Here is a 27,712-nt window from a genome sequence, read left to right as displayed (position 1 = left end):
GCTGTGAGCTGCCTTGAGCAAGGTCTTAACTATGGAAAGGCAGCATAAAAATGAAATGATGATGAAGACAATTCGATGGGCCTCCTGATCCAGCAGAGCTCATTGTATGTTCTTGTATTTCCCAGAGAACTTCGTGGTGTGGGGTAGCAGAGGAATAGAAAGAAACATTTCAGATCTCTTTTGAAAACCATGTGTAAGTGGCTTATTCATTTAGTTCATTTATTCATTTAGTTAAGTACAGTCATATAATACAAATTCCCTTGCTCACTTTACAGCAAGCAAACTCACCCCTTTCCCATCTTGTTAGATTTTGGTGGAAAGTCTCCGTATGAACTGATCTGCTATCTCGCCTCATTTAAAACCAAGCTGTGGATCATCGTTCCCCGGCCATCACCTGCGTTCTGGTGGCTTCCAAAGCCCTGCTGCTGAATTTCCTGAGAGCTCAGCTGAACAAAGTTTCCTAGAGCAAAAAACAGTTTAGCAGCACCCCCACCAAGTGTGTGAACCTCGTTTCGCTCGCAGGACACAGAAGAGAGCAGAGAGCTCAGATCTAAGGTCTTGCCAGCAGGTCCGGCTGCTCAGTCTCCTGTTTTGCGAAAAAGGAGAGCAAGGAAACAAAATGCACAGAGAAGAATCATACTTCATTCTGCACCTGGCTTTAAAGGGTGGCAACAATTTTGTCCTTGCATCAACTGTTTAGAAATATGATTGAAAATAAATTCATCTTATGTTGTAGTATTCCGTACTTCCAATTGTGGGTGAAGTGGTGAAGACAGGAGAGGGGAGCCCTGAACCCAGGACTAGACTCAGTTCTATCTAGAGAGGATCTCCCCATCACCTCTCCTTGTTAAGATGTTTGCACACAACTCAGCGAAGGACAGGCAATGTGCTGGAATACCGTCTCCTCCCGGAATGACTGGGATGCATTTTGTACGGGGAACATTGATGGTCTGCAAGTTATTGATTATATGTGGGTTGTTCTTTTGTATCAGCAGCACCTTTTATTTCCACCTCTGAATGTTGTTGTTGTTTAGTCGTGTCCGCCTCTTCATGACCCCTGGACCAGAGCACGCCAGGCCCTCCTGTCTTCCACTGCCTCCCGCTGTTTGGTCAGACTCATGCTGGTAGCTTCGAGAACGCCACCCAAGCATCTCGCCCTCCGTTGTCCCCTTCTCCTTGTGCCCTCCATCTTTCCCAACATCAGGGTCTTTTCCAGGGAGTCTTCTCTTCTCCTGAGGTGGCCAAAGTCTTGGAGCCTCAGCTTCAGGATCTGTCCTTCCAGGGAGCACTCAGGGCTGATTTCCTTCAGAATGGATAGGTTCGATCTTCTTGCAGTCCATGGGACTCTCAAGAGTCTCCTCCTGCACCAGAATTCAAAAGCATCCATTCTTTGGCGATCAGCCTTCTTTATGGTCCAGCTCTCACTTCCATACATCACTACTAGGGAAACCATAGCTTTCACTATACAGACCTTTGTCGTCAAGATGATGTCTCTGCTTTTTAAGATGCTGTCTGAATGATGCCTTTGAATGGCAGGTATTCAAAATATGTGCCATCAGTTTGATTGATTCAGAATTCACATACCAGAGGTGTTTGCTGGGATTATCAAACTACTCTCTACCTGGATCTTCAGCTCTGCCTCGCTCCCATGTTAAGTGAGCAGTTTTTGTTGGTGCCCATCGATTCCACAGGCAGACCCTTGGCCAGGTGGGAGGCAAGGGTGGGGCATCTGGAAAGGGGAAGATGGTGAGGCTAACTTTTTGCCTTCACATTCTTACCTTTTAAAATAACTAATTTGGTTTGCACAGGAAGGTACAAATTATTATTCAAATAAAACAAGTGGCCGGGGGGGGGGGGATCGTTTCTTTAAGGGAGCCACAAGATTTCTCCTTACTATAAAAGCCAGATTCAAGTGCAGGGAGAGAGCGAGGTGGATTTTGTGAGTGAGAGACTTGCAGGCAACCCAGTGAGAGATGCTCAGACAAAAGCGCACACTCACACTCTTGGATGACATGGTTTTTAATAAAAATTACGACAGAATAATAAATGTACAGTTCAAATCAACATGCTAAAATATCTAATGCCATTCAGACAGCAGCCCCATGCAGCCCCCGTTTCCCCCCTTCTTAAGATCAGTAGCTGTTCTAGCCCTCTCCGATAGAAATCCCTTTAAAGTTAAAACTTAAAATGTACTAAACATTTCACCCTTTTTGTGCAATGACTTGTGCAAAAAAAGCTGTTTTCACCACATTAGTTTACAAAATACTCCCCTCAAAATAAAAAAAACGGAAGACACCCAGAAAATAAAAAAGCACACAGATAAATGAGCAATTAATAAACGTACTACCGAGAAGCTCATGTGTTGGGTGGGGTTGTGGTAGTTTTGGGGCCACAAACAAGTGGTCTTCTGACTGCTTCTAAGATGTGCTATGTGGTTGAGACCCAATGCCTGGCGCAAGCCACTTCTCAAAGGATTTCCAGGTTTGTGGTGAATTATGCCGTCGCTGTTGCAGTGCTCAGAAGACGGCTCCACCAAAAATGGGCCATGAGAGGCGGCTCTTGCGATGGTCCATGTGTCAAGGCAAAAGGACGGGCACTGCTTGCTTCCAGAGGCCCCAGGAGAGGCCAAACCATTCGCCTGCTCTTGACCACCTGCCCTGGACGGTCAGATTCCCAGACAGTGGCACTAAAGCATTTGCTTCCTTGCAACCACCCCAGTACGATCACATTTGCAAGCCCTTAATGGAAACGGTTTCTGCAGGAACAAAGAGCCCGGCTTTAAAAAAAATAGTAACAGTTTAAAAAATACCTACATACAAAAGGAATATTTTAAAACAAAAAAAAAACACAAACAGCAACAATACAATGGAGAGGGGTTTGTCTTTTTTCCCTTGTGAGTTTGAAAAGTGGGGTCAGATTTAACCCAAGTGCAAAACCAGCAAAGAACTTTTGCTTTGATCTCCAGCAAAGTGTCGATAGGAAGGATGTGGGCAGGAGAGGTCCCTGCGAAGGACGAGGCTGCGCAGGAAAGGCCCCCCTTCTAGAGCAGCTACAAGCCCCTGCAGCAGGGCCAGGGCACTTGTACACGGGGTGCCCGTATACGGGGCGCCCAAGAGCATTTTGCCAGTCCTGCCACCCTCTAGTCTTAAAGGGAAGAGGACGGAGCAGCCAGGACTAAGCCCGCTTTGCCACCCTGAGGGGCGATCTGCCCCAGGACCCCGCCTGCAATTCTGCAGGGAATGCCTGGGCACCACCCCCTAGCCCCCTGCCCCAGCAGGTTTCTGCTCAGATTGCCCGGGTATCCAAAGGCTGGTGGCTGTTCTTCACACACACCCTCCCCACCTATTCTCCTATTAATAATGATACTTCTCACCCGTCTCTCAGTATCAAACAATGAACTGCGGAGGAGGCAATTCATTCACGGGGATTTCTTTTTTAAAAAAACCAGAAAACGTCCTCCCGCTTTGCTCTCACTCTCGCTCGCTCTGCCGCAATGATTAATTCCCTTTTTGAAGGGGTGGGACTGTATTGCCTGGAACAAAACGCTAATTGGGAGCAGAGCACCAAAATTCCGTTTCTCATCCCCGTTATGCGACGGGCGGTTTGGAGCTGGACCCTGCTGAAAGCGGACACTCAGGACAAATATCTCCTTTAGCTCCAGAGGGGTTTCCCCCCTTCTCACGCCAAGCAGCCTTTTCTCCGGATCAGGGCCAGGAGGGGTTCAGTTTGGGCTGCTCTGCGGATAAGTCGGTCCCACCCAGATCCGGGAACCCTCTTTCCATTGAGCACCGTGGAGGCTGGAAGGAGGGCCTGGTCGGAGGCTGCGGGATATTCGTGGCCCGCTGGGGTCTCCAGCGGAGTCTCCCTTCTGGCTTTTGCTCAGGAAAGCAAAAGGAAGGGGTTGGGTCCTCGCACAAACTGAGGCCTCGCCTGGAAGCAGCCAGCTTGGGAACTGGGAAGCCTTCGAAGTCCAGGCCTGCCTGCCGTCCGGCTTTCCCCCTTTTTCAGTGCTGCAACTACTCCCAGGACAGGGACCCCAACCACACACCCCTGGTGACCTGGTGTCAGTTTTGCAGAGAACTGCTTCACCCCCCCCTCGCTCCTCCCATCCCCTGTCGCCGGCTTCACCCCACCCCCACGCCAAAGAGACCTGGTCAGAAGAACAGAACAAAGATTCACCATGGAGGGGCAAATCTACCTGCACCAGTTCAACTGGGGGGAAAGATCCTCTTGCGGAGATCACCCCCTTTCCCTTTTGTGCCCCCAAACATAAGAGGGCATGGAACACCTGCGGCCGCTGCGTCCAAAAGGAACTTGAGCCGGAAATGGCCATCAAATCCCCCCCCCCCACAGGTGATGCCTGTCCGGAGGGGGGAGATTCCGGAGGATGTGGGAGAAACATCCAGATCAAAAACATCGGACGGACCCAAAGCCACCACCCCCCCCGCTCCAGTCTCTTCTGCCTTTGGCAGTGGAAAGAGAACCCCCGCCTTATAGGGACAGAGGCGGACAAGGCAAAACGGTGAGGGGGACTCATGTGGTCCTCTAGACAGGGAGGTTTTTGGGCAGTTCCCAACCACATCCACTCTATCTACAGACATCATCTCATGACACACACACACACACACACACACACACACACACACACAAACTTTGCCTGCTTCTGTTGGGCTTTTGTCTTCCATTGGAGTCCTGACTGATTCCAATGCCTGCAAGGATCATGCAGAAATTTGGGACCACCAGATCTTTTACTTCAGGAGGCCCAGTAAGAAGCCTCCCCCCACCCCTTTGAGGTCTGAAGGGAGCTCAGGGCAGGGAGCAACCCCCTCTCCATGCCACTAGGAACATTTCCTGCACGAATGTAACTGGATAGGCAGGAATTGTGCCCTGAAATGGGGGGCAGCCCCCCTTCCCATTTTTCCCAGCGGGCACTGCCCACCTGTGCCACCCATGGCTGGACAAGCTGCCCACTGGCACTCGGCTGGCAACCCACCTTTCCTAGCCTGATGTAAGCAGAGCTGCCCAATGGCTCACACCCCCAAATTTCCCACTGCGGCCACAAGCCTGGCACAAGCCAGCCACCCCCTTTCCCAGGCAGGACTGGGAAGGGCCCCTCCTTCTGGCTGTGAGATTCTGCTAGGACAAGGTTTTATTTTAAAGGAAGACTCTTCCACCTCATTGCCACAAGCCTCATGGCTGCCCCTCCGTAGCTGCAGGTAGCGTGGAAGGAAGCAGGGCAGACCTGCTTACAAAGTGGGCAAACCCTTAGAAATGCACCCCTGGGGGACGCTGCTGAACTTACAGGCAAAGAAACATTTAAAAACAGTGTCAGGAGAGCAAAGTGGAAAGGGCCAGGGAAAGCCAATGCCCCAGGTAGGATGGGCAAGGCAGCGGAAGGAAAACAGCCCCCCCCCCCCAACTAGAGGCCAGTCTGACCCACAAAAGCTTCCTCTCCCCGGGCAGCCATATGGGGAAGGGGTTGATCCCAGCAGATCCCCTTGCCTGCCTTAATGGATAAACAGAACCCACACCGAAATTACACTGCTCAAATATCTCCGTTCCTCATTCTTCAATGAACTGACTATAGGTAGGCCTGCAGTGAGAATTGAATTTCGATTTGCAAACAGCCAGAGTTGAAAGGGTGTGTGTGTGTGTGTGTGTGTGCACGCAAAGTTGTGTGCCTCTCTGCTCTCCCAGGAAGTGTAAGGGCCAATTCGCTCAGCTCTTTCCCCCTGGAGTTGTGACCGCCCCTCTCAGCTGTCAGTTGCGACGTCACAAAGGGACGCTCTAAACACCACAGTGTGCTGCTTTCTGGAAAATACAAAGCAAGGTGTTTGGGGCACAGGTGATGCCAGCTGCCTTGCCAAGATGCCCAGCAATGGAGGCTTCGCGATGCAAACCTCACCACCAACCAGCCATGGGAAAGGACCCTCAGCCGATCCTCCTGCTACAGCCACACCCCAAACAACCAATTCCACATTGCAGGCAAATAAAATGTCTCTTTGCTGAGGCACGTTTGGAGCCCCAACCCTTTAAAAAAAAAAAACCCGACACTGTCAGCAAACACCAGAGCGATGGACCCACTGCATTTGGCTTCTGGAAGGAGTTTACGGGGCTTTGGGCTCCTGGATCATGTCCCGGTCTTGACGAAGAGGCCTCAAATCCTGGGAAGAGGTCAACGACGCAGGAACAGTTGGTGCCTGCCAGGCCCTCTCCTCTCCTTCCCCTCCAGCAGCCACGTTTGTCCACGAGGAAGGGCTCCACGAGGAGGGCGCGCTGGTGCCCGGACAAGCCTCCTCTGTGTGCCGCTGGGCACCCCCCCAGCATTTCCCAAGCCCCACCCAGGCAGCCGCGTGGCCCTGCCCGGCCCCCGCCTCACGAATGGTGGGTGTTGATGAGGCCTCGCAGCTGCTTGGCCACCGTGTCAATCAGCTTCTGCTTGTCCCGCTCGTTCTTCCGGAACTGCGCAAAGACGTTGTTCTTGCGGCTCGTGTCCTTCATCCTGCACAGGGAGGGAAAGCCAGAGCTTCACTGCCTCGCAGGCTTAAAGGCTGCCCAGGTGCCCGGCCTCCCAGCCTCCCTTGGCCCACAGCAATGGCAGCCAGTGCCCCCCTTCTGCTGCTGGGGAAGGGGAAGCTGAGAGAGACAGAGCCCCCTTCGCCAAGGTGCCAAAGGGGCCCTTTTATTCACCCTCCCTCACCCATGAAGCTACACGATTGCCTTTCGCCACGTGCACCCAATCGACCGCAGAACTGGCTCTGCCACGGGTGCCACAAATACCCCTTCTGCATTTGTAAGAACTCCATATTTTAGTGGAACTTTGGAACTCCCTGCCTCTGGGCACCAGGCAGGTGCCTTCACCGTGGGATGTGATACATAAATAGCAGTCAAAGACAACATTCCTTGTTTTCTTAGAGTGGACATGCAAGGGGATGGTTGGTCCAGTCAGTCGAAAATTTCCTCTTTCCTCCTGGATTGGGACATACCTCCTCTTGCATGTGACTAGAGGTGGGCGTGACCTTACCTGTCCAGGTAACAAAAGCACAAGGCACACAGCCCTCCTCCCTTCCCCCCCCCATCTTCCTTTCGTCATGTGAACAGCAGTGAGTGCCAGTCTGCAGTCACTGGGATTAACCTCCCACTATGGGGTAGATCCACATGTATATACTTTGTAATTAAGTCTGCCTTCAGGGATCCAACTGTGAGCAGAATGTGAGTAAACTACTTTTATATACTTTACACAAGATTGTGGCATGTTTACTCTTTTAAGAGGGATATAAGGGGAGTTACCAGGTCTCTGATATTGAGAGGCTTAAACAAGCCTGCAACCAGCTACCCGCTGTGCGTTTAAAGGGGAATATGAAACTTTGCTAAGTTAAAGAACTTGCTAGCCTAAGTTAGGAAGGATATTAATAAATAATATATCCTCTCCTGCCTCCCTGAACATTCCCACATTCACTGTACTCTTTCTGGCGCCTGCTAAAAGCCTTTCAGTTTAAAAACGCCTACCCAGATGTTTAGAAAGCTGGTGTGAATCTTAATCTGTTTTTAGTAAATCATTATTTTAAATTCCTGAAAGTCATAAATTATTGTTCATTTTCCTCAGGGATCATGCTACTGCTTTACATTTTCTGTAAACCACCGTGAGCTTTTTATAAAAAAAAAATCAAATGCTGTATGTTTTATGAAATAATAATAGCACTTCTAATGGACAAAGCAAATTGGGGTCTGCCCCTGCTTCCAGAGAGGGGGTTATCCTGCCCCTAAGGATTCAGCCCTCGGCTCTCTGCGTTGCCCAGGGCGGGCAGGTGATATGTGAGGCCCTGAGGCTGCAACACATGACAGAGCTTTGGGGACTGGGTTGTGGTGGCTCCCTGGGCTGTCAGAGGGAATTGATACCATATACCGCTGCCCTCAAGATCCCATGAATTCAGGAAGGCACCCAGTTGACGAAAGGTGCACAAGACAGATTTCTGAAGGCATGAAGTGGGCTTCCTTAGACAAGGGAGAGGGCTCAGGAAAACCTCTTAGGCCAGTGGTTTTCAACCAGTGTGCTGTGGCCCCCTGGGGTGCCTTGAATGCTGGTCAGGGGTGCCACGGGCAACGCTGGCCTCTGTCCCTCTTTCTTTCCTTCCCTCCCTCCTCTGGTGCCCTCTTGCATCTCTGCCTCCCAAAGGCTTGCACAGACATTTACTGCAGCAGCCCTGGCTATAAGCTCTGCAGGTGAATGGTGCCTGTGAGAAACACCTCTCTTTGGGGCAGGGTGGGGGGCAGCTCAGAGACCAGGGACAGCAGCAGCGGCTGCCCAGAGGACTCCCAGGGAGAGGAGAGGAGGGCACACTCCGCAAGGGAGGGTGTTCAAAAAAGGGTGAGAGGCTGCCAGCTCTGAAGGCAAGGGGTGACCTAACTGGGCTCCTGAGGCCCACAGGGGTGCCACATGTAGTTGGTCAAGGGAGCCGTGGACCCAAGAAGGTAGAAATCCTCTGTCTTATCCCCTTCCTTGGTCTCCAATTACTCAGCAGTTACAGCCCCCAGAAAAAGGGGTCAACAGCAAACTTCTCTTGAACATATCCGTCTTTGATTTGGGTGTGGAGTCATGGGAGTTGTAGTCCAAAACATCTGGAAGGCTCTGGACTGGGCTAGGCTGCTCCACACCAGGCAACCCACCATCGGAACATCGGAATAAATTATGGGATTTGTGGGGGACATCCGAGTGTGCGCTGGAAGCCTGACGAAAGGGTCTTGGTACCCGGCTGGGTCTCCCTGTGGGGCTATCGGGCTACAAATAACAGCGCAGGTAGGAGGGAATTAATGGCCAGATGCCTTTGTCAAAACTCTCCGCCAAAACCCTCATCAAACTGCCCCACGTTTTGTTGGAAGCTCATCTCTAAATACAGAGCAACCCTGGCTGAAATTGCCATTCCGCTTGAAATGGCAATTAGCGGACTGGAGATGATAGAGTTACCAGGAGGGGCTGCTTCCAGAAGGACCTGGCGCCTTGCGCCCACTGAGTGCTCCGCTTAAATTGCACAATAAAAGGACTCACAGGGAAGAAAACTAAAGGAGCCCCCAATCGAGCCACATACTTACTCTCGTGATATCCTGTGGAAGTGAGGAAGGAGAAAGAGAGAGAGAGAAACCGAGAGAGGAGTTAAGAAGTGGCTTCTCTGGCCACTGGCCGCCTGGGCAAAACTACTCCAGTGACTCTGCAAGCCATTCTGGTCCCGAGAGATGGAGGGAGGGAGGGAGGGAGGGAGGGAGGGAGGGAGGGAGGGAGGGAGGTGGGATGACCGAACAGCAAGGATCCGCCACCAGCAGCCAAGCCAGGACTTTGACACACATGCTCTGAGCTGGGTCCCAGAGCAGCTAAGCGAGAGGGGAATGCGGCAAGGAGTCCCTGGGGAGAGGCATGGCGCCATTTTGCCCAGGGAGGCTCCTCTGCCCAAGCCAGGAAGCATCACCCAGGTGGGCTGGCAAAAGGATGAGCAGCACAAAGGAAGGAAGTCGGAGCAGGTTGTCAGGCTCTTGGAAGTGCTGTGCTTTGACAGGCGTCCATTATGACTTCTGGGGGCTGACCCAGGTCTTGCCCACTTGCCAAAGTTGGCCGGTGGGAGGAGATAAAGACTTGGTCCACTGGGCCAAAAGGATACCCACCCCTGTTGTACTGGCGCAACTGCAAAGCACCCAGCATCCTCCCCAAAATTGACTGGCTGTTGCCCAGTCGAAAAGAGAAGGGCAGGGATCCCGTTCCTCAACACCCAGCTGTGTGGAATTGAGAACCACTTTTCAAATCCAGCGTGCCAAGCCACCGGGGGAGGCAAAGAAACACCTCCTGGTGACACCAGCAGTGGCGAGTGCGAATTCAGTAGGGAACCTGCATCGGCATTGGGATGTGGGAGAAGTCTGCATTCAATTCTCACTGTCCAACATGCTCTGGCAATGCCCCAATGTGCAGAGCGGTCTGTTTGCGCACACCTCTGTGTGGAGCCCTGGTGATTTCTGCACACTTCTGCCAGCCAGCTCACTCTGACCGCCCTATGCGCACACACAAAGCGAAGACAACCAGCGGCGGCAGGGAACTCACCCCTGCGCAAGACACACAGCACAAACACGCCACAGCCATGGCAAGAGGCTCCGGGGCAGAGGGCAAGGGGTGCTCAGCATCCCAGCAGCCTCGGCGCAAGCAGCAGCAGCAGCAGCCACCCTCCTCCCTCCTGGAAGCCCAGGCCAGGCAGCGGAGGCGATGGAAGGAGCCACCAGAGGGAACGCGGCTGCTGGTCAAAGCAAGCCAGGAAGCCACCGGAAGAATGTCTCGGCTGAGGCACTCACTTTTCCAGCAAGATCAGCGCCGTTGTGGGATTCACACGAAGGTATTTGCAGGTCGGCTGCCCGTAGTCGGCCAGGTATGTAGACCAATCCCACTGGAGAAACAGATCTAAGAGCTGAAAAACACAGAGAGAGAAACAGGTCACAGCTAAGAGCAACGCGGTGGGGGGGGCCACATATTCGGAGGAGGGGCTGCTGATGCCCTTGGCTCTGGGCTTTGCCAGGGGGCCCCTGCCCCACTGCCCCACCTGTAAAATGGGAATGCCAGCAGCCCACCACACAGGGCTGTCAGGAGGTCCACTGGCAAGGATGCTTTGAGAACTGGGATATTCTTTCCGGGGAAGGGGGCTGGGCAGGGTTGGCAAGGGTGAGTGTGTTCCCACCCCCACCCCCAATTCTATCATGTTTTCCGACCCAAGGCAGTCTGCACTCACAAAGCGCTACAGAGGCAGGGAGGCAAAAGGAAAGGAGGATCCGGTTCAGTGTGTTTCTGCTTCCAAGGGGAGCAAGCAGCTGGTCAGGCCTGGGCTGTGGGGTTGGGGCAGTGGAAGGGAAAGATGACTGGCGCAGGAAACCAGGGGCAAAGTGGGGCTGAGCAGGAGGAACAAAGGATCAAGAATCCAGGGTAGCCAAGGGACAGAAAAGGCTGTGCCAACCGTGCCCTGGCTCCCTGAAAAACCAAGCGCCACAGAGGGGGTGCTTCCCTATCCAGAGGCAGCCTTGTGCCGGGAGAGGAAGAGAAATTCTGCATCCTAAAGGAAATACACGTCCCTTGGCCCGATGACTTGGGATGTAAGAGGGCATAGATGAGCAAAGGTGCCTTATTCTCACTTAGAGGAAAGTTTATTTGTGTTTTCAAAGGTTAATTGTTACACCACAACCTGGAAATCTCTACACATGAGCCTTGGGCTCCTCAGGAAAACACCTTTCCCTTGGGGCCAGGACCCCAAAGAAGATAAATCAAGCTGGCAACGACCAGAGCTGTGCAGATGCCATTTGAGGCACCACCCTGCCCTTGTTGCGGTCAAACAGCTTTTGCCAACCTGGTTCCTGCCAGGAACTCTGAAAGGGCCGATGGGACCTGTAGTTTAGCAGGGGGCACCAGGCCTGGGAATGTGGCACTGGAGTTTCTTATGGCACAATGCGCAGGAGGAGGGTGGCAGAAAGGGGTGGTGGCACTGCGGTGCGAGAAGCCACTCTGCGCAAAGTGGGCAGAAGCCCAGAGAACAGGGCGACAGCCTCCCGGTCACAACTAAGCGGAGTCTAGACACTGCATGCCGTGCATTTTGGACACCCTCAGATCCGGCTGCAGAGCCCACCCCCCGAGCCTTGGGCCTACGGGCAGAGGAGCCAGGGTCAGGCCAATTTGTCCTCTGGTGATTGTGGTGTCCCTCTGCTCTGCGCCACTGGGCGCCCTCCCCCAGCGCATCCCCCTGGGGAGCAGAGAGCGGCTTCCTCCTTGGGCTCGCCTCACCCCAGCGCCGCGAAGGGGAGCGGCAGTGATGGATGGCCTGTGTGTTTTACAGCCGTTGAGCCCTATCCATCTTGTGGACACGCGGCCTCTGGCTTGCGATGCCTCCGAGGGCTCCCTCCTTCCCTTCGCGCAGGGCGGCTGCTGCGCTCGCAGAGCAACCGGAGGGGCGGGAAGTTCTCTCGCCAGGAACTCTGACAATGCAAGACGATTTATCTGTCACATAAATGCGGTTTTATTGGTTTTACTGTTTAAACTTTTCACCTCCGCAACTAAATCGGGGGCAGCGGGGGGGGGAAGGGGGGGAGAGAAGAGCCTTTTGCACAAGGGCATCCCTGAAGCCCCGGCTCCTCCACGCATTCTGGCAGCCACCTTCTGGGGCAGATTCCAAAATAAAAATATGCAAATACCATTAATTCTTCAAACCAGAGAGTCGGCGGTGCAGCTCCATAAATCAAACTTGACAGCCCAGAGCGCACCAGGGCAGCGGGGGGGGGGGGGAGAGGGGGGGAGCCGCAGTTTGCAAGTTCAGTGGGGGCTGCGTGGCTCAAGCGCTGCGGCTGCCGGTGTTTCTGCATGCCCTGAGCACCGGCAGAGAGACGTGCAGGAGGGACGGCGGTGACCGTAAACCTGGTGCATGTCAGGGAGACAAGGCGGCTGGCTGGGTGGGGAAGAGGGGGAGAGGTCCCGGAGAGTTCAAGGTGTTTTCAGTGCCAGATTGTCCGTCAGAAGCTCTTCCAAGACCTGGGATTGCACTCTCAGGGCCGGGGGGGGGGGGAAGGCCTTCAATCACAACCTTCCGTTTCACCCCAAGATGCTGCATGCAGCAGACCCCGTCCCTCAAGCTGACTGACACCCCCAACTTCATCCTCCAACTTGGATGTCTTCAATGGAGGATTGGGTCCATTCATGAAGGAGAAGGCCACTGACAGCTACTAGCCTTGATGACTATATTCTGCATCCATAGCTGGAGGCAGCGATGCTCTTAAACCCAGTTGGTTTTTAAAGCACAGGAGAGGCGTGCTCGAATCCTGCATCTGGTTAGTCCCTGCAAGAACAGGATGGTGGACTAAACAGACCACTGGCCGGGTCCTGCAAGGCTCTTCTTAGGTTCAGCCCTTCATTGTGCTACAGCATGCGTTGGCCAACTAAGGCCAGGGGGCCAGACCCGGCCCAATTGCCTTCTGGAGCAGGCCCACAGACGGTCCAGGAATTGCCACGTGGATTGGCATGGGGATTCTGATTGTTTGGGCTGCGCCATTCCCCGCAGCGGCACCTCCTCCATCCATCCCTCCCTCCCTCCTCCTGGCTTCTCCCTGCCCTGCCTAGAGGAGGAAGGGGGCTGGGCTTTGCTGAGCCGCGGTTGGCTGAGTGCCATTTTAAGCAGCCCCTCTCTGGAGGCAGCCCTTTTGTGCCACTCATCGTCCCTCTGCTGCCGTCGCCGCCAGCCCCTGCCGCTCGCAAGGCACAGGTAAGCAGCCACTGGGGCTCGACTGGTGCTGTGGAGAAGGGAGGGGAGAGTTGGGGGGGTTCTTTCAAAATATAGTCCGGTCCCCCACAAGGTCTGAGGGACAGTGGACTGCCCCCCTGCGGAAAAAGTTTGCTGACCCCTGGGCTACAGTCAGAAAACCAGAGCCATCTTCAGGGGCTAGGCAGTGCAGCTCTCTCCCCAAGTCTCCTCATGAGGAGGTGCAAGGGTGTGCCTGGGCCCAATCCCTTGAGGAGCAGCCTTGACACTCTGGCCCTGAAACACTCCTTCCTCCTGGTCACAGCACACCAACATCCCTTCCAAAGCCCCCAGCCTTTGCCATCACTGGCATCTGGCGAGAGAGCAAAGGGCGGCTTCCCAGAGTCACACGAACATTTGAAAAAGGGGAGAGGGGAGGAGGTTTGCATGCAAGCCTGTCCCAACGAGTAACAAAGTGCAAGAATCCCATTAAGCACAATGCAATTAGAATTAGCTTGCATTGAATACGTCAATCTCTCTGCCAGTTCGACACTGGCACATCTATACAGGTTTGGTTAAAACAGTACCAGCCACAGTTAAAAGCTCTCCAGCCCAGAGACATCCCAGGTGGATCTACAAGGCTGCTTCTTCTGACACATGACCTTCCAATCGCAGAGCTACTCCCTGACACATCATCCCCATCCCGGAGACCACCCACAGCCACGGAGACACGCTACTGTCAAATCCAAGACTCTAAATCAAGCATTGTTTCAGCCAGAACTGCAACGAGAAACTCATCGCCATGCCTGGCCCTGACCTGATCCCAGACATGCAGTCCTTGGAGGGTGAAGCAGCCACCCCACAGCTTGGGGAGCAGACAGGGTTCCCCAGAACCAACGCTGAGGTCCTGTCAGGAGAAGGTGGTGGAGCGCCAGCACCGAAAATTCTGGTCCGGACCAAAGAGCAAAGCCACAGCATGTGTCCACAGGCCCAGGGCTGATGTGTAAGGCTCCCAAATTAAGGACCTCCTCATGAGTAAGTGATGCCCTTAAATACCTTCCCCACCAACAGTTTTGGGTTGGGGCATAGTCTAAGAAGCCAGAGGATATGAGGCCTTGCTCTTGAGCCTTCTGTTTGCAGGAAGCAACAGGAGCCTTGAGCTCCTTGCTCCTGAGGCTGGTTTCATCTCCTTCGACCCCAGACTGTGGCCTGACCTGGACCCTGGATGTTGAGCTGGACCGAGGCCAGTTCTCAGTGCTTGACCTCAGCTTGCCTGGACCACAGAGCACACCCTGCCCTTGTTGGTGGTGATTTTGGGAAGAGGCTTAATCCTCTGGGGCCTGGGATACAGCACCCCTCCCCATGACAGCAACCATGACAGCGTGGCGCCCTGCACAGCAAGTGGGCAGCGAGTCCACACGGGTGAGCCCCCTGCCCCAAAAAGGGGAGACTGCTCTCCCAGAAAAAATCCCTGGTGGAAAAGAGGATAAATGGAGAGGTGAACCAGTGAGGAGGAACTAAAAAGCTTGCAATGTGATTCATTGCCAACTAGCAAGACCACCACCACGTCGCCAATTCCAGTCCATTCCAATTAGCAGACGAAAAGGCAGCCCGGAAGCAAACACTTGATCTTTCGGAGGTAAACCTTTGGGTCTTCTCTGGTTTCCATGAGGCTTCCTCCCAAAGGCTGAGCAGACTCGTCCCCAAGTTCACCTCTCGCGGCTCCAGCTGCACATCTGAGACCCCCTTAGGGCCTTGTAGGCTGCCGCTCTTCCCACAACCAGGAGAAGGGGCACCCGACTAGCTACGGACACCCTAAAACTCTGGCAACACCTCCCCACCCCCACCCACTGGTTGTACACTTAATCCGAAGTCAGTCCCGAGGCCAGTTTGCACATCACACATTTTAGGTAGGCAAACGCAATGTGTGAATGAAACAAGCAAATGCCTGGGAGCACATGAATTGCACAGGGATGATCATCAGAGGCTGGAAATGGATCCATGCAGCGAGCATAGAGGAACAGGGGACCAAACTCCGGAAACGCCCCCCCTTGGCTATTCTATGATGAACATAGCATGCCATCTTGACCTTGCTAGAGTTCATCCCAGCCAGGGTGCCAACCTCAATAAAATATGGGGGGGGGAGTAAGCCCCACCCCACACAACTGATCACACGGCACAGCACACATACACTATTTGAATAGCAATGCTCATCAATTTGGGGGGGGCAGCCCCCTCAAATATTTTATTGGGGGGCAAACGGACCTTGGTCCCTAGGAGTTGGCTCTTATGATGCCAGCACTTCACCCCCTTGTGTTGTGCTGAGAGGGGACTGGACATGGAAGGGGGGGCCAGGTTTGAACCAAGAGCTCTCTGGCCCCCTCTGCAGCCTCCCCAGGGGTGACTCAGAAGTTCCATGGCCAGGAGATCTATGTGAGAGGGGGGAGAGGGGCTGGCATGTGTCCTTGGTGAGCCAGGAAGGGTAGCTGCTGAGGCGTCAGATGACAGCCCCCCGAATTACTGCCTGCTGGTTTTCAAGAGGCCGGATTGTGGCCAAGGACATCTGTTTATATCCTCAGACAATCCTCGAAAGGCTCCAAGGAGAAACCTGGAAGGATTCAAGTCGGGGGCAGGAGAGAGAGAGAGAGAGACGGAGTTTAACAGCACAAAACCCTCCGTCCACTCACACCCGTACCTCCCCCCCCATCATCTCGATTATTTTTGGATGTCCTCTGCCTGTTTTTAGGCTCCTGTCTTTATTAAATTAGGGTTCCAGTGGATGGAGTCCAGAAACCTTCACATCTGCACTTGCTGCCGACGAGCTCTGCCATTTTTCCATCTGTAAATGCTCATAAATTTATTCCCAGGAATCGCGCTCTGTTTCCAGTAACTCCAAAGTGTTATTGTGAGAAGGCAACCGGAGAGTCTCTTCTGACCACTCGCGTTTTCAGGCCTTGGTGTTGAAACGGCTCTTAAGGAGGAGAGGCCCGCAAGCGCCTTTGTTCTGCTGGCTTACAGAGCAGGCTGGTCCAGCTCCCAGACACGCCAGCCTCCTTCGTCCGCGGCTCCCGTCCTTGCAGGGTGGAGATTTGGACCTGCCACACCGTTGCCTGTTTGCCCCTCTAAAGAGCTGCAGGGCTCTGCGACTACCAGTGGCTGGAATCCACAGGTGGGGAGAGTGGCTCTTGTGCTCAGATCCTGCTCTGGAGCTTCCCGTTGGGGCAACTGCTCAGCCCCTGGGAGGACAGGGTGCTGGACGTTTTAATTTGCTTTTATTTATCAGATTTATACACTGCCCTTCATCCGAAGATCTCAGGACAGTTCACAAGATGGGTGCACAATGACTCCGTGGGCCATGGGCCGGATCCACTAGGCTCTTCTTATGCGCTTATGAAGGGTCCACAGCTCAGTGGCAGAGGGGGAAGGGAAGAAGGGTTCCATCCTTGCGCTTGGGGAACAGGTGCTGGCAATGATTGCCCAACCTGGCTCCCCCTCTCCCCTCACAGAGCTCCAATTCCCAGCACCCTTAAGGAACTATAGTTCCCATGATCCTTTGCAAGAGAGGGAAGTCACATGCTTTCAACGCTTGGTGTGTTTTCCTGCCCAGGATGCTGGAGAGGCACTGCCAGCCAGGAAGGGATGATGGGCTGGGTGGGTGGGGGAATACAGGAGGCCCCCCGCCCCTCATCCTAACCCCCTGGAGCCCTAACCCCCTGACCAGTTCTGGAAGCCTGGCCTGAGGGGGGGACGAACCCTGAGCAGAGGCTCTAGCCAATGGCACCAAAGGGTGAGAAGTGTTATCCCTAACGGCAATCCCAGGAAGGTCCTAAGGACCAGGAGTGGGGGAACTACCTGGAGAGGGGCTTTCTCTCTGGCTCTCATACTTTGCATTTTTCTCTCCAGACTTCAGGAGCCAAGGAGTTCTCTGGCTCTGTCGCCAGCCTCTACAGCTCAGCACCTGCAGCTGACAGCCGGCAGCCACATTCCACGGGGAGGGTCCCCGCTCAGCTGCTCCCTCCTGCAGTGGGCCCGCTCCGGAGGGAGGCAGGCAGGCAGCGTCAGCAAAAGGGTGGGGAGGGTCTGGCAGGACGGAGAACCTCATGGGGAGATGAAGGAGAGCAAGTCTCCCTTCACAATGCCCCTGTCGCTGGTTCAGGGGACTGGATGTCCTCACTCCCTATCGATCACAGAACTGACCCCCGGGTTTTTCTTGGGTTCCTCCCTCTCCCTTGCCTGCTCCCTGCCCAAATTCACTCTGTTGCAAAGCCACAGATCAGTTGAGCGTCACCTCTCTGCCTGCAAACACCCAAGAGATGATGGACAGCATCCTATTACCCCTGGATGTTGGAAGACTCAGGACAGACCAAAGAAATCCCTTCTTCACGCAGCTAATAGTGAAACTAGGAAACTGGTTCCTGCAGGAGGCAGGGATGGCCACCAACTTGGATGGCTTTAAAAGAGGACCGGACAAATTCATGGAGGAGGCGAGGCCACGGAAGGCTCCTAGCCAGGATGGGGCAGCGATGCTTTTGAATCTCAGCTGCTGGAAGCCACAAAAGGGGAGAGCGGCTCTTGTGCTCAAATCCCGCTTGCAGGTTTCCCTTTGGGGCGTCTGGTCGGCCCCTTTGAGAAGAGGATGCTGAATGACTAGACGCGCCACTGATCCAGCAGGGCTCTTCTCATGCCCTCTCTGTGTGATGTACCCATGAAACGAACCCCGAGGCCTCTGCCATTCGTCTCCGCGTCATCTCATCTGCCATCAAAATCACGGCTCCTCCCTTGTCTCTGCAGCATCAGGTCGGCTGTTTAAACCAGGGTTCTTGCCATAATTGAGAACCACGAGACGGTGGCCCCCCAAAATTGCTGGATCTGGCATGTTCTCCACCCCACCCGGCCACTGGGGAAAGCACTGGCTCCGGGCAAAGGACCCCAGCATGGTCGGCAACTATTCCCGGCTCCCGTTTGGCGCGTGCCAAGTTCTCCGTGAACTGCAGGTTCCTTTTGTTTACCCGGCGAGGGTGGGGCAGGAGAGGAAGAGGTGACCTCTCCCTCACCCCCTCCCGTCTGTATGGGACTGACGCTGCTGCTGTCACCTCCCAGTGAACTTTCAGATTATCTCAGAAGAGCTTCACCTTGCCTTGAACTTGTTCGCTGCTCCCCAGCGCAGTCACGTAGCATTGCTTAAACACTCCAGCGCCACGCAGCCAGAGACTCCGCCAGCTTTAAAGTGGGGGGGGAGGGGAGGAGAGACTCACTCGTCCCCATCGCCATTCCCAAAGCACAACGCTGTGACGTGCACCAGGGAAGCCGGGGGGGGGGGAGCACTCTGGCACATCCCGGAGTTGGGTGGCAGCAAGAGTTGGCCATGGAGGGAGGGGACCCCAGAGCAGGAGCTGACAATGCAGGAGACAGTGAGATGGAGGGGGTGCCCTGGCTGCCAAACCAGGCCATGCCCAGGCAAACAGGCCTAGTAAGAGAGACGAGGGCAGCCCACTTGGCCACTGGAACCCGGCTCACACCAGAAGCGGAGGGTGGAAGGGGCAGTTTCAGAGCAAAAGAGGGGCGGCCCCCAAAGTCTCTTTGGGCCAGCTGCTGATTCCCTCACCCCACCCCTCTCCAGGATCACTTCTGGACTAGGACTTGGCCTTGGAGAAAAGCACGGGGGCAGGGGGTGGGAATGGGGGATACTACAGACGGGAGATAACAGCAGCTGGCAGGACCAAATCTGCCCCCCAACTTCTGCATCCCTGTTATTAAAAAAAGGAAAGAGAAATCCAGACCCCTGAGCCCCCATTTTATGCAAGATTCAGGGAGATCTGGGTTCAAATAAGGCAGTCAGCTGGCGCTACCTACATAGTTTGGCTGCCAATGACCAAAAGCCTTTTGTTTCCAAACAACAACAACAACAACAACAACTGCAAAGGTGAACTGAAGCTTCCCATTCTATATTCTTTTCAACATGTAAACTAACCGAGCATGGATCCCTTTTGAATCTATTCCTAGTTCCCGGGGATGGGGGGAGGCTGAGATTCCAAACCTTTAGGTTCTGTATTAATTAATCCACCAGACCTGCCAGCAACTGTCTTCCCCATGTGCAACTCACGGAAGAGATGCAAAGGACACCTCCCTCCCCCCCCCAAATGAAAGGCTGGGGATCCATCCTTGAGCAACGCCACCCCGCTTGCAATCACGGCAGCTGCCGAGAAGCCCAGGCAGAGGCCTGAAACAATGAGCGTTGGCACACGGAGGGGTGGACCTCATTGCACAAACTTCATTGCACAAACAGCTCCAGCCGGCAGGTTTCAGGGACACCCTCAAGTTGCACATCAAAGGGCAGCAAAAAAGGGGGAGGGAGACGATCCTGGGCACGGACTGGGGGAGGTGCTGGCCTACGGTCCCTGGCCTGCAGCGAAAGCAGCAGCCGCCTGTGCCGCCAGCATCCGCCTCCAAGAAGCCGCCCTCAGGTAACCTGTCAGTGCGTGTCAAAGTGAGTGGCAGAGGGCAGCAGGGTGGGAAGGGAACGCCAAGGGGGAAAGGCAGCCCTGGGTCTGGCCTGACTTGTCGGCAGCCTCAATGCAAACAAGCTGTGAACTGGAGAGGGCAAGGAGGAGCCCTGCCTGGTGTGAATAAGGCCTGTCACCAGCGGCAGCCCTGGCCAAACACGGGCGCTGCTTGCAGAGCTGTCAGGTTTCTGAAAAGGGAGAGGAGAGCATCGCCATTTGCAAATGCTGAAGGCAAATGCTTGAAAGCACCCAGGAATGTTTCCGAAACCTGGAATATCCAGCGGGATTTTATCATCACCGCCAGCCCTGGAGACGTCCCTTGGGAATCAGAATTAATATGTAAAGTTGCCTTGCTCTGGTGTCACTAAAAGGAAAAGCCAAGAAGCAAGCTGAAAAGGCAAATGGTCTCTTTAGCTTCTGCACAAAGCTGGCCCTTCCCCCAGGACCAGCCATCTAGCATGCCAGTCACAAGAACACAGGAGCACAGCAAGTCAGACAACTGGTCCGTCTTGCTCAGTGCTGTCCACACTGACTGGCAGCAGCTCTCCAGGATTTCAGGCATGACTCCCTCCCAGCCCTGCCTGGAGATGTCTTTGGGGATTGAACCCAGGACCAGCTGCTTCCAAGGCAGACGCTCTCCCACTGAGCCTCTTATAAAGTGTTGGGGGAGTGAGAGAGAATATTGGGTTGTTTTTGTTTGCATTCTATATTTTGTGTTTTTATTTTGTGATTTTATGTTGCAACCACCCTGCAACAACCACTAAACCTGCGGGTATAGGATGGAATACAAATTTAATAAATAATAATAATAAGGCTGTTTCTGCCAGCCTGATCACTCCAGGCAGAGCCCTGTGGCCGTGGACAGGAAGATGGCCTCTGGTCCGACAAACTTCTGGTCCTCAGAACCCACTCCCTCTGCGCAAATTGTTCTATCAGAATCTGGCTTCCTCCTCCACTTGCCTGAAGCTGAAACAGCGCAGACCCCACTGCAAAGCCTACTGGAAGGGATTGGCGTGAGGTGAACCTAATCAGGCCTCCAATCTCGCAGGCCACGCTTGGCTGCGAGCGAGACAGCTCCACCTCCAGCACCGGGGTGAGTTTCAGCTGGAGCCGGGAGAGCAAACGGCAAAGCGTTTAATCCAGATATTGCGTCCGCCGAGGCTTGTTGCAGCAACAGCATCGCCTTTGGCACCGAGAGGAATAACAGGATTTATGGCTGTTTGCTGCAGATTAAGGATACATCTGAAACCGAAGCAGGAACCTGGACTGAAGCAAGAGGCTGTGTCGCCCTGACCCCTGGATGGCCCTGATGCTGCTGAAACGCCGTTCTGAACCCTCGGCGGCAGCAGCAGCAGGAGGAGGAGGAGGCGGCTGCAGAGGCGGCAAAGTGTCCCGCCTTGACCAAGCGGCAAAACACTCACTCCAGTGGCTGCCTGGGATTAAACCTTCCTGCCTGGCGACTGCAGGTGACCAACAAGCAGATTTGTGTTATGTGCACACCGTCTCATTTGCTTGGGATGAAACAGATTTACAACCCAAGCGGTGATTACAAGGATAGCTCCGTTGGTTAGAGCGTGGTGCGGATAATAATAATAATAATAATAATAATAATAATAATAATAATAATTTATTATTTGTACCCTGCCCATCTGGCTGGGTTTCCCCAGCCACTCTGGGCGGCTTCCATAGAAACCAGGAAACACTAAAATATCATACATTAAAAACTTCCCTGAACAGGGCTGCCTTAAGATGTCTTCTGAATGTCAAGTAGTTGTTTATCGTTTTGACATCTGATGGGAGGGCGTTCCACAGGGCGGGTGCCACTACCGAAAAGGCCCTCTGCCTGGTTCCCTGTAGCTTTGCTTCTCGCAATGAGGGAACCGCCAGAAGGACCTCGGCACTGGACCTCAGCGTCCGGGCAGAACGATGGGGGTGGAGACGCTCCTTCAGGTATACTGGGCCGAGGCCGTTTAGGGCTTTAAAGGTCAACACCAACACTTTGAATTGTGCTCGGAAACGTACTGATAAGGCCAAGGCTGCAGGTTTGATTCCTGTAGGGGACAGCCCCATATTCCTGCACTTCAGGAGGTTGGACTAGATGATCCTCAGGGTCCCTTCCAACTTTACGATTCTATGATTCTAAGGTCGGATTTGAAAGGAGTGGCATCAGCGAGGCTGAACTCCAAAGCCATCTCAGCCAGGCAAAATGGCATTAGCGGCCAATGAGCCCAGTTTTTCCCACACTCCTGGGCACATAGCTCAACTTCCCAAACTCCAGACACTTCCTCCTTCCCCGTTATGACATTGTGGTGGCACAAAAAAGGCCTACAAACCAGCCCAATGACAATCTGCAAAAAAACAATGCCAGGATGGAGAGATGACTCAAGGGAAGACAGGCAGGCAGCATCCTGGCTTTCCAGGAAGCTCAGAGGAGAACCAGTTGCAGTCTGCCTGGGGACAGCCCTCCACCCTTCCTCCAAGAAAGTTGGGGGAATCCCAAGGCGGAGCTCTGCCTCCTCAGTCATCTATGCAACAAACATGTTTGCCACACCTTAGAGAAGGTGCCTGGTTTGGGCTGTTCTCCAAGGCGGCAACAGAGCACGGCAAGGGCATCTGTTGTACCTAAAAGACTGGGCGAAGGTTGCTCACAGGCCCACAGCACAAATTTGTGTGAGCTAATCAGTTTAGGTACAAATGGGCAGACTTTCAGAGGGGGGGAATGGTATTTTTGCACATGCCGCCCTTATGAAACTCTGCAAAATTCAGGAAAGCATCACCCCTCTGGACCCACCAGTGCGCCTGAATTAGATCCAGTTTTGCCCAGAGACATACACAACTTTGAAGTTAGGAATACTACAGTGTTTGGGAGTTAGATGTGCGCAACGTATTGTAACATTGCCTTTGTAAACCACTTTGATAAGTATTGCAAAAAGTAATGAAGAAATATCAGCAATTATCAACAACATATCTGCAGTCTGCAAATGTAAAAACACACACACACACAAACAAAAGTTTCCTTTTGTGTTCCTTGGAATAGTGCGTTTTACAGTGAAGTTCTTTTAGGAAAATAAAGCAGCCCTTAGACAACATGGAAACCAACCCAAAAGCAATTTGGTCCTCACAGCTTCAAGTGTCCAAGAATGATATGACAGTTGAACTTCAGATGCACAAACACCGGCATGGAATATTATAGATATGTGTCTGATGCAGACAAAATTGTGTTCCAGCTTGCAGATCCCCAAAGGGAGGCCTGCCACAGGCGTACCATCAGAGAGAGTGAAAGAGAGAAGAGGCTGTCAAGGCAGTTCTGTGGATTTTACAGGCTCGTCCAAAATGAACATTTGCAACATAACTAAGTTCAGTTAGGTGTTTGTTTGTTAAAGTTCAAACTGTGCAGCAAACAACTGAGCACAGAGACGCACGTACACAAGCGCCCTCATTCTCCGTCTTGGGCTGCCTCTCAGTGTTTCCCGATGCCCTGGTGGTTTCCTCCACACCTTCATAAAGTCCTGCTTTGCTCCTGCAGCTGTGAGCTGGATTCTGGGTCTGCTGAATTTGAGGAGCTACAACGGCAGCCTCTGCCTTGAGAGAAAAAGGAATATGCAGAGGCTGTGCTGCTGGAGAACTGTGGCAAACTCTAGACTGCAGCGGAGAAGAGTTTGCCACCGAGCTGTGCCAGGACTGTTTCCTGCAGCTGAGCAGAGGTGTTGCTCAGAAGAGACGTGCATGCCACATGGTTTACTCACAGCCTTGAAAACCTTTCTATTTATTATTGTTCCTCTCCCCAAGCCGGCTCCTCGGCCGCCACCTTGCAGGCAGGAGAGGGCGGGCGTGGGTGTGCGGTTGTAGAGCTGGCACATTTCTTCTGCCATCTGACGGTGTAAACCCTTTTCGGAGGTCACGAACTTTTTAAAACAAACAGCGCTGAGGTCATTGTGAGTGGGAAACAAGACAAAATGTGAGCCGCTGGAGGAGAGGAAGGGGAGCCAAACGTGGTGGAACAATGAGAGCTCTTAAAAGCTAATGAAATGCCTCGTTAATCATGGGGATGAAGGGACTTGGAAATGGGGGAAACAACAAACTGTGCCGATCCAGCTTGCACCTATCAAACCCCTCATTTCCACCCAACCACTTGGGAAATCAGCGCCGAGGACAGGATTCTACACTTGGACAAAGACCGGGTTTTTGAAGTTAAGAGCACCAGATGTGGATCCCCTCCGAGCACTTAGGGCTCCCTTTTCGAGCACAGCAGGGTCAGCCTTACGCTCGGAGGTCAAAAGGGCAACTGGGATCGACTCCTGGGTAGATGCACAGAATCGAAGGAGAGCTTGCCAAAGACAGAGGCGGATTTGGAGCAGAGCGACCGGTTCCGCTGCGCAGGGCGCCAAGCTAAGGGGGTGCCGCAACTATGATGTAATGCAGTGTTTCCCAACCGGTGTTCCGTGGCACACTAGTGTGCCACGAGACGTTGCCTGGTGTGCCGTGGGAGGGAGGCGGGCGAGTCGGGCGGCGAGAGGCTAGGAAGCAAATGGATTGCGAAGTCTGCCAGGTTCAGATTCGGGTCTCGGCTGTTTCCGGCAAGTGCAGATTCGGGCCTCGGCTGTTTTCGGCAAGTGCAGATTCTGGACTCGGCTGTTTCCGCCGGCCCAACTCGCCGATCCCGCGCCGTACGTAAGAATTCTCGAGGAAAGGCACAGGCGCATTCCTCCTCGGAGAGAGCGGCTGTTGGCGTCCAAGCTGGTGGCTGTGCTGGCTGAGGGGAGCGCGGGCGGCGCCGAGTTCGAAGCAGCAGCTGTTCCGCCCATGGCGGGGCTGGAGATGGTCCAGCAGGGAGCCGAAGACCGGGTCTACCGGGGCCTCTTCCTAGGCCGGCCAACTGTGGCGAAGCACCACTTCCCGAAACGTTACCGGCACCCGCTGTTGGAGGAGCGCCTGAGCCGCAGGCGGACGGCGCAGGAGGCCCGCTCGCTGCTTCGCTGCCGGCGGGCGCGCCTCGAGACTGGACTGCACGGGGCAGGGGCGCGGGCCGGGATTCCATCTCCTTTAAATTGCATGGCCGGCCCACCTCTTTGCAAGGAATGCGGTTGGGAATTGCAAGCAAAGCAGCCACGCAGCTCGATTCCAGTCGTTAGTGACCGAAACTAATTCCCCCCCCCCCCCCGCTATAGGCAAGGAAGCTGAAGACTGGTTATGGAAGGCGGTGGGCTAAGCCACAGGTGTTCTGGTTTGCGAAGATTTTTCAGAAGCCAAACGTGCTCCATTTTGCGTGCCATGCTTCTGTTTTGCGGTCTGTCTGCTTTTGCTGTTTATTTTGCATTTTTGTCTTTCTGACTTTTTTGTTTTGTTTTTGTGACTGATTGATTGACTGATTGTGTGACTGCAGTACATTGTTTATTGCTTTCATTTTATGGATCAATGGTCTTTATCGATAGTAAAATTCATGTTAAATTGCTGTTTTAGGGGTTGTTTTTAAATGTCTGGAATGGATTAATCCATTTTGCATTACTTTCAGCCAAACAGGCCCAGGTTGCGCACTGAATAAAGTATTTTATAATTTTTCATATTTCTGTTTACTTACTATTTCATAATAAAGTAATTATAAAATACTATCTTTGTGTTTATTTGATTCCTATTAAAGAGAGTTACTTTATATATAGTCAATATAGGCACAGAGTTAATTTTTTAAACATTTTCTAATGGTGGTGTGCCTCAAGATTTTTTTCATGAAACAAGTGTGCCTTTGCCCAAAAAAGGTTGGGAAACACTGATGTAATGAACTGAGTGGAGTGGAAGTCAAGGCGGAGGGGGGAGATTTTGGCCTCGCACAGGGTGCCGCTGGGATCTGAAAGACCAAAGTCTGCCCTTGCCAAAGATGCCTCCTACTACTCAAGGCACGGAGCTGTGATGTGAAGTTTGAGAATCGGGGGGAGAACCTGCCCCTTCCCACCCTCTGCACTGCAGCCAGGAGAAATGAGACCCAATGGGCCTCTCTGGTAAAGTGACTGGGTGCAATGTTGGTGCTGGGTGCAGGCAGCATGCTTAAGCTAAGCCCCCTTTTATGGGCTGAAGACACGTTCATCCCATCCCCTTAGTAGTCCTACACCAAAAACTTAATAATGTATTCTGCAAATGGAGCAACACATCTTGGCTGAGGTTCTTTGGTTGCTCATTCATGTCCATATTTGTAAGGCTGATGCGTCCAAAACCTGTTTACATCAATGTGGCCATGAGAGTCTTCCCATCTTCCCATCAGTAATGGTACAAAACACTGGGGCAGAATTTTTGGAAGGCAGGTAAATGTTCTCACCATTTGGGATATTCAGATTGCACTGCTTATTTAGAGAGACATTTTACTGTTCAGTCCGGACTCATACATACAACTTTCTGTGTGCAGGAGAAGTCTGAACAAAGGCTTAGATCCTGCTGTGCACTGAGGACTAAATCAGTACAGTGCATCCATCTGCTTGAAGGTAGAAGGAAAATCCAAAAACAACCATGTGAGTAAGAATTTTTCTCTGGGATAGACTCAGCTCTGTCCGAGAAGTCAGGTGAGAGCACCAGAGAAGACAGACACCAAATGGGAGGCATTCAATCGACTGGGATTGAGATGCAGAAAACTCAGGGATGGGACCTTACTCTCAAGAAAAGGGCAGCAAAAAGGAGCAAGAGGCTGAAGGAACTCCCCTGAGATTAAAGGCTGTAACATTTCCTGCTGATGTTTTCTTTTAGAAAAATGGCAAGTAAGGAGGAGACATGATAAAGGTGCCTGAAAGGGAGCTTTTGCCTCCCTCTCTCACAACACTGGAACCCAGTGGGGCCGTCCAACAAAAGTGGAAGGTCCTATCTCCAGTATGAATGGCCCATCACGCCCATTGCTGAGATTTCAGTTGAAGTCGGCTTCCTATTTGATTGACCACTGTGAGAACAGGATCCTGGGCTGCATGGGCTTTGATCTGAGCCAGCAGCCATGTTCTTCTTACACCCCTTAACACTCTTTGAAAAACACTGCAGGAGAGAGATATTTGCTTTTCCAGCAGAAACTCGCAGGGGTATTTGGCTGCACAAAGGCCAAGCCAGCCATGTGGAACTGGCCAGGCTGAGCCAGCGAAAGAGGCAGAGGGTGGAAAAGGGAATGTTTGCCGTCTGCGATCTGTCAAAATCGCAGGAGGAGAGGACGGGGGCAGCTCAGCATCCTGTTCCTGCCTGGTATTGCAGCCTCAGAGATGGCCAGGCAGACTCGCCTCAACCCATCCTTATTATGCAATCACTCTTATCCATCAGGGATAGAATTACTTGCACACTTCCCCGAAGGCACCAATGTGCAAGGTTCCATTTCAAACTACCAATGATACTACAATTTCCACTCAGCAGGATTGCTCTCACCCCTTCGTGAACCTGCTCAGAATTTTTTTGGAGAAAAGACCGTCAGGCAGGCAAAGGAGACAGATTTGTCCTGCACGGCATCCGATGCCTTTTTAGGAAAGCTGGTGTGCTCTGCTTGTGCCGTATTGGGCACCCAGTGCCTCCAGGGGCAAGAGGGCTGCACTCTCAGTGGCCGCCCCAGAGACTGCGGTGCATGAACTAGACATGGCAGCCACTCAGGAATGACACCAAATTCTGGGCAGCAACAACAACCCAAACTCTCTTTTAAAGCCAAGCAGACAAGGGATCTTGGGGACGTCCAATGATCAAGAACAAAACGGATTACTTTGATCTATTTCACACTAACTTTGGATCATGAGTCAAAAGCTCAGCTGGGCCACCAATAAGAAGAGCCTGCTGGATCAGGCCAAGGGCTCACCCAGTCCAACATCCTGTTCCCACAGGGGCCAAATAGGTGTCTCTTCTGGGAAATCCACAAGTAAGATTTGAGCACAAGAGCCTTCTCCCCTTCAGTTCTTTTGGCCGTTGCTGCAGAGCAGACTCACCCTGGTTAGTAGCCATTGACCGCCCTCTCCCCCTCCA

General features: G+C 53.1%; 1 protein-coding gene across 1 annotated transcript in view; it reads right to left on the bottom strand.

Moving 5' to 3' along the window:
- Positions 1-6,031: 6,031 nt before the first annotated feature.
- The window catches only part of EXOC6B (exocyst complex component 6B), a 213,486-nt gene continuing 191,805 nt past the window's right edge, over positions 6,032-27,712 (bottom strand). The window contains exons 21-22 of the mRNA XM_081924938.1: positions 10,330-10,442; positions 6,032-6,502 (exon numbers count right to left, since the gene is read on the bottom strand). Of these exons, the coding sequence (XP_081781064.1) occupies positions 6,376-6,502; positions 10,330-10,442 (240 nt within the window). The 3' untranslated portion in view covers positions 6,032-6,375. The remainder of the gene's footprint in view (positions 6,503-10,329; positions 10,443-27,712) is intronic.

This window comes from Podarcis melisellensis, assembly GCF_964234715.1.
Source record: "Podarcis melisellensis genome assembly, chromosome: 9".
NCBI lineage: Eukaryota > Metazoa > Chordata > Lepidosauria > Squamata > Lacertidae > Podarcis > Podarcis melisellensis.
Note: the sequence above shows the minus strand (reverse complement) of the source record. Positions and strands in the feature narration are given on the sequence as shown.